The sequence below is a fragment of the Cebus imitator genome, unplaced genomic scaffold, assembly GCF_001604975.1.
Source record: "Cebus imitator isolate Cc_AM_T3 unplaced genomic scaffold, Cebus_imitator-1.0 Scaffold121, whole genome shotgun sequence".
NCBI classification, from domain to species: Eukaryota; Metazoa; Chordata; class Mammalia; order Primates; family Cebidae; genus Cebus; species Cebus imitator.
The window spans coordinates 1,517,486-1,532,488 of NW_016107436.1; the positions used below are offsets into that span (position 1 = coordinate 1,517,486).

The 15,003-nt window shown below is 38.1% G+C and overlaps 2 protein-coding genes across 2 annotated transcripts in view; both read left to right on the forward strand.

The window, feature by feature from the left end:
• DHX40 (DEAH-box helicase 40) overlaps positions 1-10,272 on the forward strand; it is a 48,466-nt gene extending 38,194 nt beyond the window's left edge. The window contains exons 11-16 of the mRNA XM_037742442.1: positions 1,668-1,782; positions 2,278-2,386; positions 4,594-4,688; positions 7,295-7,364; positions 7,625-7,853; positions 8,696-10,272. Of these exons, the coding sequence (XP_037598370.1) occupies positions 1,668-1,782; positions 2,278-2,386; positions 4,594-4,688; positions 7,295-7,364; positions 7,625-7,853; positions 8,696-8,835 (758 nt within the window). The 3' untranslated portion in view covers positions 8,836-10,272. The remainder of the gene's footprint in view (positions 1-1,667; positions 1,783-2,277; positions 2,387-4,593; positions 4,689-7,294; positions 7,365-7,624; positions 7,854-8,695) is intronic.
• On the forward strand, positions 6,269-6,855 carry LOC108312070 (cytochrome c oxidase subunit 6A1, mitochondrial-like). Its single transcript, XM_037742471.1, has one exon. It carries the CDS (start codon positions 6,315-6,317, stop codon positions 6,639-6,641), a length of 327 nt encoding a protein of 108 aa, XP_037598399.1. The 5' UTR covers positions 6,269-6,314; the 3' UTR covers positions 6,642-6,855.
• Positions 10,273-15,003: the final 4,731 nt, after the last annotated feature.

Genomic DNA, 15,003 nt, shown 5'->3' on the forward strand with positions numbered 1-15,003 from the left:
GAAACCAGAAGGTGGAGTTGCGGTGAGCCGACATTGTGCCACTGCACTCCAGCCTGGGCAACAAGAGCGAAACTCTGTCTCAAAAAAAAAAAAAAGTTAGCCCTGGGTAAAGTGCCATATGGGGAATTTGGGCAGTCAAAGATCACATCTGTCCTAAATGGAATAGGGGGCGTGGTATCAAAGTCGGTAACAGATAAATCTCAAAAACATAATGCTGAGCAAGAGAAAACAGACACATCAAGTACATCCTGTTAGCCAGGTGTGGTGGCAGGCGCCTGTAAATCCCAGCTAATCAGGAGACTGAGACAAGAGAATCGCTTTAAGCTGGGCGGCAGAGGTTGCAGTGAGCTGAGATCATACCACTGCACTCCAGCCTGGGTGACAGAGTGAGACTTTGTCTCAAAAAAACACAAAAAGAAAAACAAATGGGGAAAACCCATCTGTAGGATTAGAAGTCAGGATATAGTTACCCTTGTGGAAGGGAATGGGTAGTTACTGGAAGGAAGGCATAAGGGGGGCTGTTGGGATGCTGGTGATAACTTGATCTGGTTGTTGGGTAAATTGGTATGTGTATGTTTGTGAATATTAATTGAGCTACACACTTATATCCTGTGTAATTTTCTGTATGCATGTTATACTTTAATATTACGTTAAAAAAGAAAAGAAAATGTTTGTAGTAGGTCAATTCTGCATATATGGAGATCATGTCTAATTGCCTATAGTTGGGAATTGGATAAATAAGAACTGGTTAAATTGTGTTATGTTCCCCATACTCCTGGATAACATCGTATCACTATTTTTTTTCTTTTTTGAGACAAGGTTTCACTCTGTTGCCCAGGCCAAAGTGCAGGGGTACTATCACGGCTTACTGAAGCCTCAACCTCCTAGGCTCAAGTGATCCTCCCACCTCAACCTCCTAAGTAGCTGGGACTACAGGTGTTCGTCACCATGCCTGGCTAATTTTTGTAGAGACGGGGCCCTGCTGTGTTCCCCAGGCTTGTCCTTAACTCCTGGGCTCAGTTGATCCACTTGCCTCGGCCTTTCAAAGTGCTGGGATTACTGGCTTGAGCTACCACAGCTGGTCCTATATTGCTGTTTTTGAGAATGAATAATTCTATATGTCCTAATATGGAGCTGTTATTAAATGAATAAATGAATTTTCAGATTATGTATTCCATTTATAGAAAAATGAAGCACTATGTACCTATGCTCATATATACATAGAAAATACCTGGAGGGACACACACTAAATAATGAACAGTAGTTAGCCTTGAGGATTGGTTTATGGGTAGTGTGACTAACTGGGGAACATTGAACTTTTACATGATATTCTTTTATACCACTACATTTTTTTTTTTAACTGTAAGCATGGGTTACTCTTATAACAAAACTAATTTAAAAAGTAAATTGCAACTGCTATTTTAAAAAGGCAAGTAGATTGGTAGGAGTAATGTTGTTATCCAGGTAAAATCTCCAAAGTGTTATTAAAAGAAGAAAAGGAATTATGGGAGAAATTAGAGCCTCCCAAGAGGAGTTAAGAAGAGTTCATATAGTTCTACCTTACTTCACCCCAGAGGATGAGGCAGATTTTAATGAGCTTCTGAAAACAAAGTGATTGTAGACACTTAATGTAAAGTATAACTGAATTGCCTCTCTAATTCTTTCAGTTGATCCAGAGTACCAGAAGGAAGCAGAACAGAGACATCGAGAATTGGCAACTAAAGCTGGAGGATTTAATGACTTTGCAACTTTAGCTGTCATCTTTGAACAATGCAAATCAAGGTATGTAAGGTAGTCCTTTGTATAGAAAATGTCAATTTGATGTATAGTTCCAATATGTACTTATTATGTGGCTCGTGACACTAAGGTTCAGTGAAGATGATACTGACCTCAAGGTATTTTGAATTTCAGTGAAATTATCTATGTCAGATGACTGTTGCTTAGTAGGCACTTGGTATATGATATTGATTCTCTTCTTTTCTCCTCAAACCTTATAGAATTTTGCATCTATATAGGTGGCCTAGATTAAAAAATGATTGGATATTTGTTAATGCATATATATAAGTAAAGAAATCCATTCACAAATTATTTTTTAATGTAGTCATTAATTTGTTTTTTTTTTCAAATTTCCTAAAACACTTCTTTAGTACTTGAACAGGTCTCCTAAAGGAACTGACAGTTGGTTGTGGGTTTATACTTTTGTAATAGAAATGAGAATGTTAGATTGTCTTTTACTTAGAGAAGATATTTTAAAGATACGAGTTTTTTGTTTTGCAGTGGAGCTCCAGCTTCATGGTGCCAAAAACACTGGATTCACTGGAGGTGCTTATTTTCTGCATTTCGTGTGGAAGCCCAACTTCGAGAACTAATCAGGAAGCTTAAACAGGTGATTGCCATAATGTTATTTTTTTCTTAAGTAGCATTTTGGACCTATATATTTCATACTGAATTTTCAGTGATGTACATTACCACCCTTTCTTCACTACCAACCTTCCTTTCTATTTGTTTCTGTGTATAGCCATCTCCCTGACCCCATGAAAGATTCCTAGTAGTAATAAAAGAATTGTATCTGCAGAATTGAAGATATTTGAAAATTGCTTTTCTGATACATAATTGACGTGCAATAACTAATACATATTTAAGGTTTACAATTTGATGAGTTTTGACATTTGCATAAAACAACTGTCAAGATAATGGAACATACCCAACTTCTCCTCCAGTTTTCTCATTTCCTTTTTTTTTTTTGAGATGGAGTCTCACTCTGACCCCTAAGCTGGAACACAGTGGCCCAATCTCAGCTAACTGCAACTTCTGCCTCCCAGATTCAAGCGATTCCCCTGCCTCAGCCTCCCAAGTAGCTGGGGTTACAGGCTTGCATCACCACACCCAGCTAATTTTTGTATTTTTTGTAAAGATGGGGTTTCACCATATTGGCCAGGCTGGTCTCAAACTCCTGACCTCAAGTGATTCACCTACCTCGGCCTCCCAAAGTGCTAGGATTACAGGTATGAGCCACCGTGCCTGGCCTCATTCCCTTTTGTAATCCATTTGTCTCACTTCCCAGAACCTCCCCACTTACCCAGATAACCACTGATCTGCTTTCTGTCATTATACATTAAGTCCTCACTTAACGTCATCTGTAGGATCTTGGAAACTGACTTTAAGCACAGTGATATACAGCAGGCCCTAGAAAAATGTTTTGTTTTGTTTTGTTTTTTGTAACAACAAACCTGATTTCAGAAAAATGTTGTTTTATTCACCATTTTTTTAACATTGATGAGAAAAAAAATTACTTTAAAAATTTTGCTTAACGTTGCAGTTTCTAAGAACTTATCATTGATATTGAGTACTTGACTCCAGCCTGGGTGACAGCGTAAGACCCTGACTCAAAACAAAACCAAAAAACCTACCCATTCTCTTCTTTCTCCAGCCTCTGGAAACCACTGTTATACTTTCTTTGTTTCATTATGAATGTTTTCTATTTGCCTTATCTTCAAGTTCATTAATCTTTTCTCCTGCAGTGTTTAATCTGCCGTGAATCCCATCTAGTATATATGTCATCTCAGGTGTTGTATTTTCATCTCTAGATGTTGGATTTCAGTCTTTAAATTTTTACATTTTACTTTTCGGGTCTCTACTTTTTGAACATACATAATCCAGCTATACAAATAATTATATAATGGACTATAATTAAATCTGTGTCAGTTCTAGGTTGATTTTAATTTATTGATGTCCTCATTTATGGATTGTATCTTTTTGCTTTTTTACATCATACCTGATAATTTTTCAGTGAATACTAAACATTGTGAATGTCACCTTGTTGGGAGCTGGATATTTTTGTGTTCTAGTTACTTGGATATGTTTTGATCTTTTTGGGTCTTGCTTGCATCATTTGGTAGGTGGGATCAGAGCAGCACTCAGTGCAGGGCCAGTTACTCCCCTCTGCTGAGGCAAGGCACATCTGAGTGCTCTTCCTAAAATCACATGAATTACTATAGTGTAGTATTCTCATGTGGCTTATAGGAACAGGCGCCGTTACTAGCCCTGTGAAAACATCCTTTTAAGAGGTTCTTTTCTTGAGCTGGTAGTTTCCTCAGATTCATGTGCTAATCAGTACTCCACAGAACACTTGAGGAGGACCCTTTGCATCTCTCTGGAGTTGTGTCCTTACGTAGTTCTCTTCTTTCCTGAACTCTTGTTCTGTGAATTCTAGCCACCTTGGTCTTCCTGGACTCCCAGCTTTGTTTCCTTAACCCAGGGAGTTCTCTGGATTCCATTTTAGTTTTACTTCCCTTTACCTTGGTCTGCAGTCTTTCTCAAGGCTGAAGTTGGGGCAGTCGTTGGGCGTACTGCATTTATTTCCGGTCTCTGAAGTCACTGTCCTTTATTGCCTGATATTACAGTGTTTTGGAAATCATTATTTCATATATTTTGTCCTTTTTTTTTTTGTTTTCAGGTAGAAGGGTAAATCTGGTCCCTTTTACTCTATGTTTGGCAGAAACAGAAGTCTTTAGAAATGTGGATTTTTCAAAATAAAAGATTATTTCAAATTGTGCTATGAGAATTACCACTCTATACATATTCTTTTTACAGCAAAGTGATTTCCCAAGAGAGACCTTTGAAGGCCCTAAACATGAGGTACTACGAAGATGTCTCTGTGCAGGCTATTTCAAAAATGTAGCTCGAAGGTAAGCAATGAGAACTTGAGAGATGGATCAAGATATATACTGTATTTGACTAACTACAATATTGGGCTATTTAATAATAAACATTGAAGATTTGATTTAAGCTATTTGATGATTATGACATCAATTACAATGACCAGGGAGAGCTGCAGTGGCTCAGAATGTGGTATTAGAGTTCAAGCAGGATAGGAGGTGTGTTTTTAGGGTGGCTGTTCAGCATGGGTTATCTTCACTTAAGGCAAGTAACAAGAGTTTTCTTGCAGAGGGGTGGCTCTATGTATAGTGTGAAAGCCAGGTAGGTTGAGCATGGCATCCCTGAGAAAAGGTAGCTTGGCATGGAGTGTTAGGGCTTGAGCAAGATGGGGAGGGGTTATTTGGTTTGGGGTATCAGTCTGAGTGTAGTGAGGAAGGCATTTTTTTTTTTTTTTTTGAGATGGAGTTTCACTCTTGTTGCCCAGGCTGGAAACCTCCACCTTCTGGGTTCAAGCCATTTTCCTGCCTCAGCCTCGCCAGTAGCTGGGATTACAGGCATGCGCCACCACGCCCAGCTAATTTTTATTTTTAATAGAGACAAGGTTTCTCCATGTTGGTCAGGCTGGTCTCAAACTCCCAGACTCAAGTGATCCACCCGACTCAGCCTCCCAAAGTGCTGGGATTACAGGCACGAGCCACCACACCCAGCTGGAAGGCATCTTTATAGAGAAAGGGATAGCATTGGTGGTGATGGAGATTCATTATACACAGAGGAATTAGTCACATAACTATGAGTGATAATGGTGAAGGGAATTAAAAATACTGAAAGTAAGAAAATGGGAATGATCTCTGTGCTGCTGGATTGAAATTTCAGTATATCATTATAAAAGTTAGGGGTTTCAATTTAGATGGATGCATGGACAGACACTGGAATAAAAATTGATGTTAGTGTGTATATATGTAATGCATTTATATGTATGCACTTTTTTTTTTTTTTTTTTTGAGACGGAGTTTCACTCATGTTACCCAGGCTGGAGTGCAATGGCGCGATCTCGGCTCACCGCAACCTCCGCCTCCTGGGTTCAGGCAATTCTCCTGCCTCAGCCTCCTGAGTAGCTGGGATTACAGGCACGCACCACCATGCCCAGCTAATTTTTTGTATTTTTAGTAGAGACGGGGTTTCACCATGTTGACCAGGATGGTCTCGATCTCTTGACCTCGTGATCCACCCACCTCGGCCTCCCAAAGTGCTGGGATTACAGGCTTGAGCCACCGCGCCCAGCCTGTTTTACATTTTTAAAAATGATATGTCTTGGTTACCCACTGTGTGCCAAATTGAGCAGGTATTGAAGATAGAAAGGTAGAGTAACATGAGTCCTTATATCATTCTTGATGATACCTGAATCTAATGGAGGATACAGATACGTAAGTGAATAATTGCAGTGCAGTTTGATGTGGGTTATACTATGGATATATACAAAGTACTATAGGAAATTATGACAAATGAACTAGGATTATTATTTTGATAAGTTTTTTGAAATAATGTTTAGGTAGGGAAATGTGGAAGAAAATATGTTAAGGGCATGAATTGGAAAAATGATAGATGAACTAATTGTCAAGTTTTAGAATAGTGAAAAATCGAGGTCCAGGTGGAAGATGGCGGCAGCTGTTGCGTCTTGGCTTTCTCGTCTGCTGGGTCGGTCCCGCCCACAGCTGGGGCGGCCTATGTCGAGTGCCGCCTACAGCAGAGAAGGTTCAGGTTGCATGTGGAAGGTCCTCACCTTCTTCGTCGTGCTCCCTGGGGTGGGAGTCAGCATGCTGAATGTGTACCTGAAGTCGCAGAAACAGCATGAGAGACCTGAGTTCGTTGCCTACCCTCATCTTTGCATCATGACCAAGCCGTTTCCCTGGGGAGATGGTAACCAAACCCTATTTCATAACTCTTATGTGAATCCACTTCCATCTGGCTATGAAGATGAATAAAGAGAATCTGGACCACTACCTGGGCACCAGGGAGCAGCACAGCACTGGTTTGGACCATTACTCTGCACATGGACCAGAAAAAGTATATGGGACCTTAAGCTCACCTTCTTTACCTGTATCAAATGATGACTGGTATACTGATCTTCCGTTCCTTTGCTTGTGACAGGAGATGGCTTAAATAAATAACTTAAACTTTAAAAAAAAAAAAAAAAGTGAAAAATCACCTATCCCTTTAAAAAGAGATGCAATGTGATATAACATAAAGAAACCATATTTAAGTCAGGAGAACCATGTAGAACTTGGTTTTACCATGCATTAGCTCTGTGATCTTGAAAAGTCTAGCTAATTTATTTGAGTTTCAGTTTTGACCTTTTAATAAAATTCCTGGCTCTCAAAGCTCATAGATTATTGTTAATTACTGATTGCTTATACCTAATTGTAGTTACTTATACCTAATTGTAGTTACTGTTTAACTTGAATAATTAAGATGAATTTGTAGAGAGGTTGTAGTAACAATTGAATAAATGCAAACCTCTGCTTATAATGCGCTTTGTAGTAGAACATACTGCAGTTGTTCATTGCTGAACTTAATGCTCTATTTACTTCATTCTTTTACTGTTCTAGTCTTTATCATTTTGTTTTTCTGTTTACAGATCTGTTGGGAGAACGTTTTGCACAATGGATGGGCGTGGAAGCCCAGTTCACATTCATCCTTCCTCAGCAGTAAGTGCTTTATTTTTAATAAAGGGAAGAAATTTGTAAAGGTGTAGAAATAAGTAATATATAAATGTCTTCTACTTTTCACTTTGGGGTTAAATTTGCATATATCTATATTACATAGATCCATAAGGGTATTGGTTGGCATATGCCTCTTGTTTGAAGAAGATAGGAATTAGTTGAGAAGGGTTTGGACTATTTGGTTGGTCTAATGTGAAATAGGGCAGGTTATTGAGTTTATGATCCTTAAAAGAAATGTTTTATAGCTTCATGAACAGGAAACCAAACTTGAATGGATCATTTTTCATGAGGTATTGGTTACCACCAAAGTCTACGCAAGAATTGTATGCCCAATCCGTTATGAATGGGTAAGAGACTTGTTACCCAAGTTGCATGAATTTAATGCACATGATTTGAGCAGTGTGGCCCGACGTGAAGTAAGAGAAGATGCAAGAAGGAGATGGACAAATAAGGAAAATGTAAAACAGCTAAAGGGTGAGTAAATTGTTTGTTCTGCTCTTAACCACTATGCCATAGTGCTTCCCAGTAGTGCTTTACTATTTTTCTTTATAAAAATGTTGTGACTGACCTGGGCAATGTGGTGAGACCCCATCTCTTAAAAAAAAAAAAAAAAATTAGCCAGACATGTTGGTGTGCATCTGTAGTCCAAGTGACTTGGGAGGCTGAAGCAGGAGGATCACGCGAACCCAGGAGTTTGAGGCTGCAGTAAACTGTGATTTCACCAGTGTACTCCCACCTGAGGGTGATAGAGTGAGACGCTGTCCCTTAAAAAAAACAAAAAGTATTTATTATTTATGCATTATTAGCTCAGAATCCCCTTTGTTTCCAAGGGCCTTTTTCTACAAAATATTAGGACTCTAGTTGTGAGGCATAAATAGTTGTGGTACAGAAATAGGACAAAGTTTAATTATCAGCTTGCATACACAAAGCACTTTTAAGTAAAGCTTTTTGAGGCTGAATGATGAAGCATATTGTATTTTCTTTATTTGACATCACTGGAAAATAGAATGGGTGAAGAGTTTTGCCCAAGAAATCATAGAAAAGTCTTTAGAAATGTTAGCCACTAGGTATTTTATTACAGTGTTACAACACTGTGCCACGTGCCTGAAATAGGGTCAATTTTTCTGATGCATTAGCCTTGGTGCCCTTAATTTTGTAACCATAGACTATATTGCTTTTGAAAGGGCAAAATTTATTTTTCTCTTTATTCTTTTTACTTTGTTAATGTTGATAAATCAGGGCTTCTCTTTCTCTTAACACTTCCAGTACTGAATCTCAAAGCTAAGTTTTATTGGATTAATTTGTAATGTTTTCAGATGGAATATCAAAAGACGTCCTAAAGAAAATGCAAAAAAGAAATGATGACAAATCCATATCTGATGCACGGGCTCGTTTCCTTGAGAGAAAGCAGCAGAGGACCCAGGACCACAGTGATACACGGAAAGAAACAGGCTAAGGAGGTGAACCCTCCAATTCAGGAAGTAGGAAAAGCAGCCAGGAAATGTGCTTCTACTTTGCCAGTTATTTCAGACAGCACTACCAAGAAGAAGTGGTCAGCACTTGTTATTGGCATATGAACTAAAAGCAAATCAAAGTTCATAAATCAAAGCTCATCAGTTCCCATAAATGCAATTGTCAAAGGAAAGATTGCATTGCCATAGTCATAAGCAATGATACATGAAACCAATGAAAGACAGTACATGTAATATTTTCCTCAGTGCAATTTTGCTGGCCTTAACTGGTATCAAATGCTGTCATTGAGATGTTTTCAAAGAACATTGAGTTGTATTTAATCAGCGTGTACTCCATTTGCATTGAAGCATTAAAAATTATTTTCCTTAAATCTCTTTAAGGCCTTCTTGTCGCTATTAGAATAGTGCTTTATCAGGTATGTGACCATTTCTTTCAGAAGGCTGAACATAAGAGGTTTCTACTCAGCAATACTTAAATGTCTAACTGTTTAATTGCTACAGAGCTTTATAGATATTTAGAGAAAAGACTTAATCAATTAGTAAATAAAATTGCCTATGGCAGGATTCTTTCTTGAATTAATATTAATCCTTAAATTGATTTTTCTGGGATTATACAAATTCCTTTTTATATAAAAGTATATTGTTTAAAACAGTAGCTATAGCCATTAACCAAAGGACAGATGATATATATATATATATACATATATATATATGAGTTCTTTTTTAGCCATACCTACGTACTTATATCAGCACCATGTATGTAGGTGTGATAGTGCTTTCAAACAGCCCCTCCACCTGGCCTACTCTGTTATTTCCAGCTGCTTGGGTAGGGCCATTTAACTTCCATTATGCCATACTTGGGATGGGATTTTCAAAGCAGGCAACACTATTTCATCGTGTTTCAAATTGGAACCTTGAGGCTAGTTAGTATCACACTCAGGCCACACTCAGCACTTGCCCACTCTTGTTTACTGCCTTGTAGTTATTTGTGTATTTGTCTCCCTCACTAGATTATACGCTCCTTGTGGGCAGGGACTATGTCTCTTTTCATCTTTGTATCTTTTATGCATCTGGCATAGTGCTTTGCACATAGTAGTCACTCAATGTTTGTTAAATAAAGCTATTAGTGTCATTAAAATTCAAAGACAGTATATTGTGTGTTTTTAGATATTTTGTGTAAAGTTAAGAATCTAAATTTTTTATAGGTATCTAAACTCTTCTAGTTATTTCCTTTGGAATCTAGTTTTATGTTCAATAATAGAAATTTGAAATGTTTATCAAAAATCACAAGGACCCAAATTCATGTATTTGTCCCTAAAATAAGGTGAGTGATAGTTTCTCTGAACCTTTCCAGTGTTTTAATTTGTTGATTTTTATCTGTAGTGCACTAGACACTGTTATTAACACATATTAATCATTTATTTCTGTCCATTTCTCTTCTCAGGTATATTGTATAAGAGCATTTCCTTAGATGTGGTGGGAGTGTGTGTGAATTATTGGAATGAAAGCTCTTCTAGTTTAGTAAATATTAAGCACACATTCTGAACCTACATCTCACACTCAAATTATATCTGTTGTTTCAGTAATGTCCTTTATGGCATTTTTCTCTAGTTGAAGATTTAGTCTAGGATCATGTATTGTATTTAGTCTCTTTTAATCTGGAAAAAGTCCTCAGTCCTTGTCTTTGACACATTAACATTTTAAAATAATATAGGCTAGTTACTTTATAGAATGTTCTCAATTTGGGTTTCTCCAATGTTTCTTCATGGCTATGCATTTTTTTTTTTTTTTTGAGACGGAGTTTCGCTCTTATTACCCAGGCTGGAGTGCAATGGCGCGATCTCGGCTCACCGCAACCTCCGCCTCCTGGGTTCAGGCAATTCTCCTGCCTCAGCCTCCTGAGTAGCTGGGATTACAGGCACGCACCACCATGCCCAGCTAATTTTTTGTAGTTTTAGTAGAGACGGGGTTTCACCATGTTGACCAGGACGGTCTCGATCTCTTGACCTCGTGATCCACCCGCCTCGGCCTCCCAAAGTGCTGGGATTACAGGCTTGAGCCACCGCGCCCGGCATGGCTATGCATTTTTAACTGGAATACTGCATAAGGAATAGTGTCTTTCAGGATATCGCATCTGGAGGTACGTGACATTTGCCCCTTACTGATGGTATTAACTTTGATTACTTATTAGGGTGCTTTTTAAATGATATCAATGTAGTTATCCTTATAATTCATAAATAATTTGAGAGAGAGATACTTTGACATTATATAAAATATTTTGTTCCTTATAAAATATGACATTTTGGATTTATCATCAATTGATTATTCTTGCCTGAATCCATTTTATTCTTATGGCTGCAAAATTTTGATTTTTTTTCTAATTCTTTTCTATATTTGTTGGTATTATATTGTAAGGAAGCATTTTCCTTGAAGGATGAATGTCTGATAAACGAGTGGGTGCTAAGAAGAGCATGGATCAAGACAGATAATTAGTTATAGAAACCCCAGGGGGTGTTTGAGATGGTGGCAAACAGTTGAGTTTACTTGATGGATAGAATATATATAGCAGAGTAGCTGGCTGATAATGTTGGGGTCAGATTATAGAAAGCTTTGAAAACCAATCTGTGGAATTTGGAATAATTTTATAGATTTGTTAGAAGGGAAGGACATCATTACAGTTTTAGGATAATTGTGACTGATACTGATAAGTTTCTGTTTTTTGGTTCGTGTGGAGAAGACTGTGAGAGTAACAGTATCAAGGGAATGCTGGAATTAGTTAAGGCAAGAATGTGGAAGCAGCCCTGGGGGAAAGGTGTTTTTATGGAGGAGTTGTTCTTAAAATAATGTGAATACACCTTCAAGTTACTAAATGAAACAAAACAGAATCAAAGACAAATGTTATAATAGAAAATGGGCAAAGGACATGGTCGGTCCTTTTATAAAAGGGGGAACAGGAAGGAAGGGTCAATAAATAAGACAATGAACCTAACTTGTAATTAGGGAGATGCCATTAATTTACATCAGATTAGCAATAATTAATACTTCTCAAAAGTGTTGGTGATGAAGAATAAATTGTTCTTGTTTAATTATTTATTTATATACAGCTCTGTTGCCCAGTCTGGAGTACAGCATGATCATGGCTCACAACTTCCTTGACCTCCTAGGCTCAAGCAGTCCTCCCTCCTTAGCCACCTGAGTAGCTGAGAGTACAGGTGTGTGCTGACACACCCGGCTAATTGCTTTAAAATTCATTTGTTGTAGAGATGAGGTGTCACTATGTTGCTCAGGCTGGGTCTCCAACTCCTGGGCTCAAATGGCCTACCAAAATCCTGGGATTACAGACATGAGCCACCATGCCCAGCCAGGTCTTTACGTTAGACAACATTTTGGCAATATCTAGTAAAGTTGAAGCTGTGTACAACCTGATACCTAGTAAGTCCACCTCTAGACTTAGGTGGTTTTGAACAGGGTATCACATCTGGAGGTACATGGCATTTGCCCCTTATTGGTCATACTAATTTTGATTACTTAGGGTGGATCCAGTAAGTCCACATTTAGACTTAGGGGTTTCTGGGTTTCTCTAGACTAGGAACTCTGAGACTATATACAATATACTGTGCCTCATAAAATTGGACTCCTATAGATTTAACATTAATTGCTGATGATAAATACATAAAAAAGTTAAATACAGCATTCATTACAATGTGAAATACAACATTGTTTCTAATAGAAAAAAAATCTGAAAACCGCACATATATATAGCTATCAGTAGGGAAAAACATTAGTAAATTGTGATGCGTTCTCACTGTTGAATTTTACAGCAGTGAAAGTGATTTTTGAAGTTCTTGATATATACTCCTATTTAGCAGGACAGATGAACCAGTTCATATTCCAACCAGCAACATGGTAAAACCCCATCTCTACTAAAAATACAAAAAAAAAAATTAGCCAGGTATGGTGGCTGTGGCCCCAGCTATTTGGGAGGCTGAGGCAGGAGAACTGCTTGAACCCTGGAGGCCTGGGTTGCAGTGAGTCGAGATCGTGCCACTGTACTCCAGCCTGGGGTGACAGAGTGAGACTCAAAAAAAAGGGAGGGTATCGCTCTGCCACCCAGGCTGGAGTGCAGTGGTACAAAAATAGCTCACTGCAGCCTCAACCTCCAGAGTGGCTGGAACTACAGGTACACACCACCACACCTGGCTAATTTTTTATTTTTAGTAGAGACGTGGTCTCACCCAGCCTATGTTGCCCAGGCTGGTCTTGAATCCTGAGCTCAAGTGATCCTCCCGCCACAGCCTCCCATAGTGCTGTGATACAGACATGAAGCACCAGGCCCAGCCACTTCGCGGTTCTTGATGGTTTACACTTCTTACTTCTAGTCCTTTCCTAAGACTCCTCCATATTCCTGGCCCTGTGTTCTGTGATGCCTCCTCTACCTCTTTATTTAAGCTAGTTTGTGTTATTTCTGTTATGTATAATTAAAGAATATTAACATATATATTTGGCAATAAAGAGGAGAAAAGTTCCCTGGTGGTCTAGTGCCTAGGATTTGGCGCTTCCACTGAAAGAGGAGAATAAAAGACACCACCCTCATTATCTACAAAAAGACGACTGATTAAATAAATTACGATACATTCATTCAGTGGAGTATTTTGCAGCCACTGAGAACAATACAGTAGACTGAATTGCCAAGACACTACTAATGAAGAAAAAAATCAAGTTATAATTTGTATAGATAAAGTTATCATCTGTAAAGATTATGTTCTGGAGTTTTTTTTTTCTTTCTCCCCCAAGCATTTCTATATGTAAAGGAAAAAAATCCAGAATATATTAAATTATTCATAGGGTTATCTCTGGAGGCAGTGGGACCATCAGAGACACTTCTGTTATATATTTCTGTATCTGTCACTTTATAATCAGAAAAAAAAATAGATTAAATAAATCCATTACTGTATACAAACAATCCCCATAAACGTGGTATTTTCTCTACTGATTTGTTATTTTTATATTAAAAGGACTAAAAAATAAATTTCCTTTAAAAAATTAAAATTTCAAGACTCTTAGCCAGTTTGTTGTAATTTATCTCCATAACCTATTTCCCTATCCATTCTATTTTAAAATACAAACACACACAATTTATATTAGGACTAGGAATCCAAACAAAAAATCTCTATTGCCTTTCTCCTGAGTGATTCTAACCCTTCTGTAGCTTCTGAGATTGAGTCCACCGTGACTCCTCCTGATGATATATGAACATACCAGTCTTACTACACCTCATACTACCTCAGTCTTCTAATTATTGACAAAAAGGTGCCTCATTATTATCTTAATTTACATATTTAGATATTTAATGCTTTTTCCATATGTTCAAACTGTAGGGTATAATAAAATTTTCTGATTTGGGCCAGGCATGGTGGCTCATGTCTGTAATCCCAGCACTTTGGGAGGCCAAGGTGGACAGATCACAAGGTCACAGGAGATTGAGACCAGCCTGGCCAACATGGTGAAACCTCGTCCCTACTAAAAATAGAAAAATTAGTTGCAGTTACTCTGATGTTGTAGTATGAAAGCAACAACAGACAGTACATGAATGAATATCACTGTGTTCCAATAAAACTATGGAGAATGAAATTCAAATTTTACATGTCAGGAAATACAGTCAGCCCCCTGTATGCGGGCGGCTCAGTATCTGGGGTTCCACACCCACAGATTCAACCAACCACAGATTAAAAATATTCCAAAGAAAATCCAATAAAAATATACAATAATGAAAGATAATATAAAACACAACAGAGTATAATAACTTTATATTAGGTATTATAAGTAATCTAGATAAGTATACAGGATGATGTACATAGGTTATATGCAGATATTACCCATTTTATGTGAGAAACTTGAGCATCAGCCAGATTTTGGTATCCTCAGGGGGACTGGAACCAAACCCCAGCTCATACTGAGGGATGACTATATTATTGTTTTGATTTTGATTTCAGGTTTTTTTTCTTTGAATTGGAGTCTTACTCTTTCCCAGGCTGGAGTGCAGTGTTGCAATGTCGGCTCACTGCAACCTCCGCCTTCCAGGTTCAAGTGATTCTCCTGCCTCAGCTTCCTGAGTAGCTGGATTACAGGCATGTGCCACCACACCCAGCTAA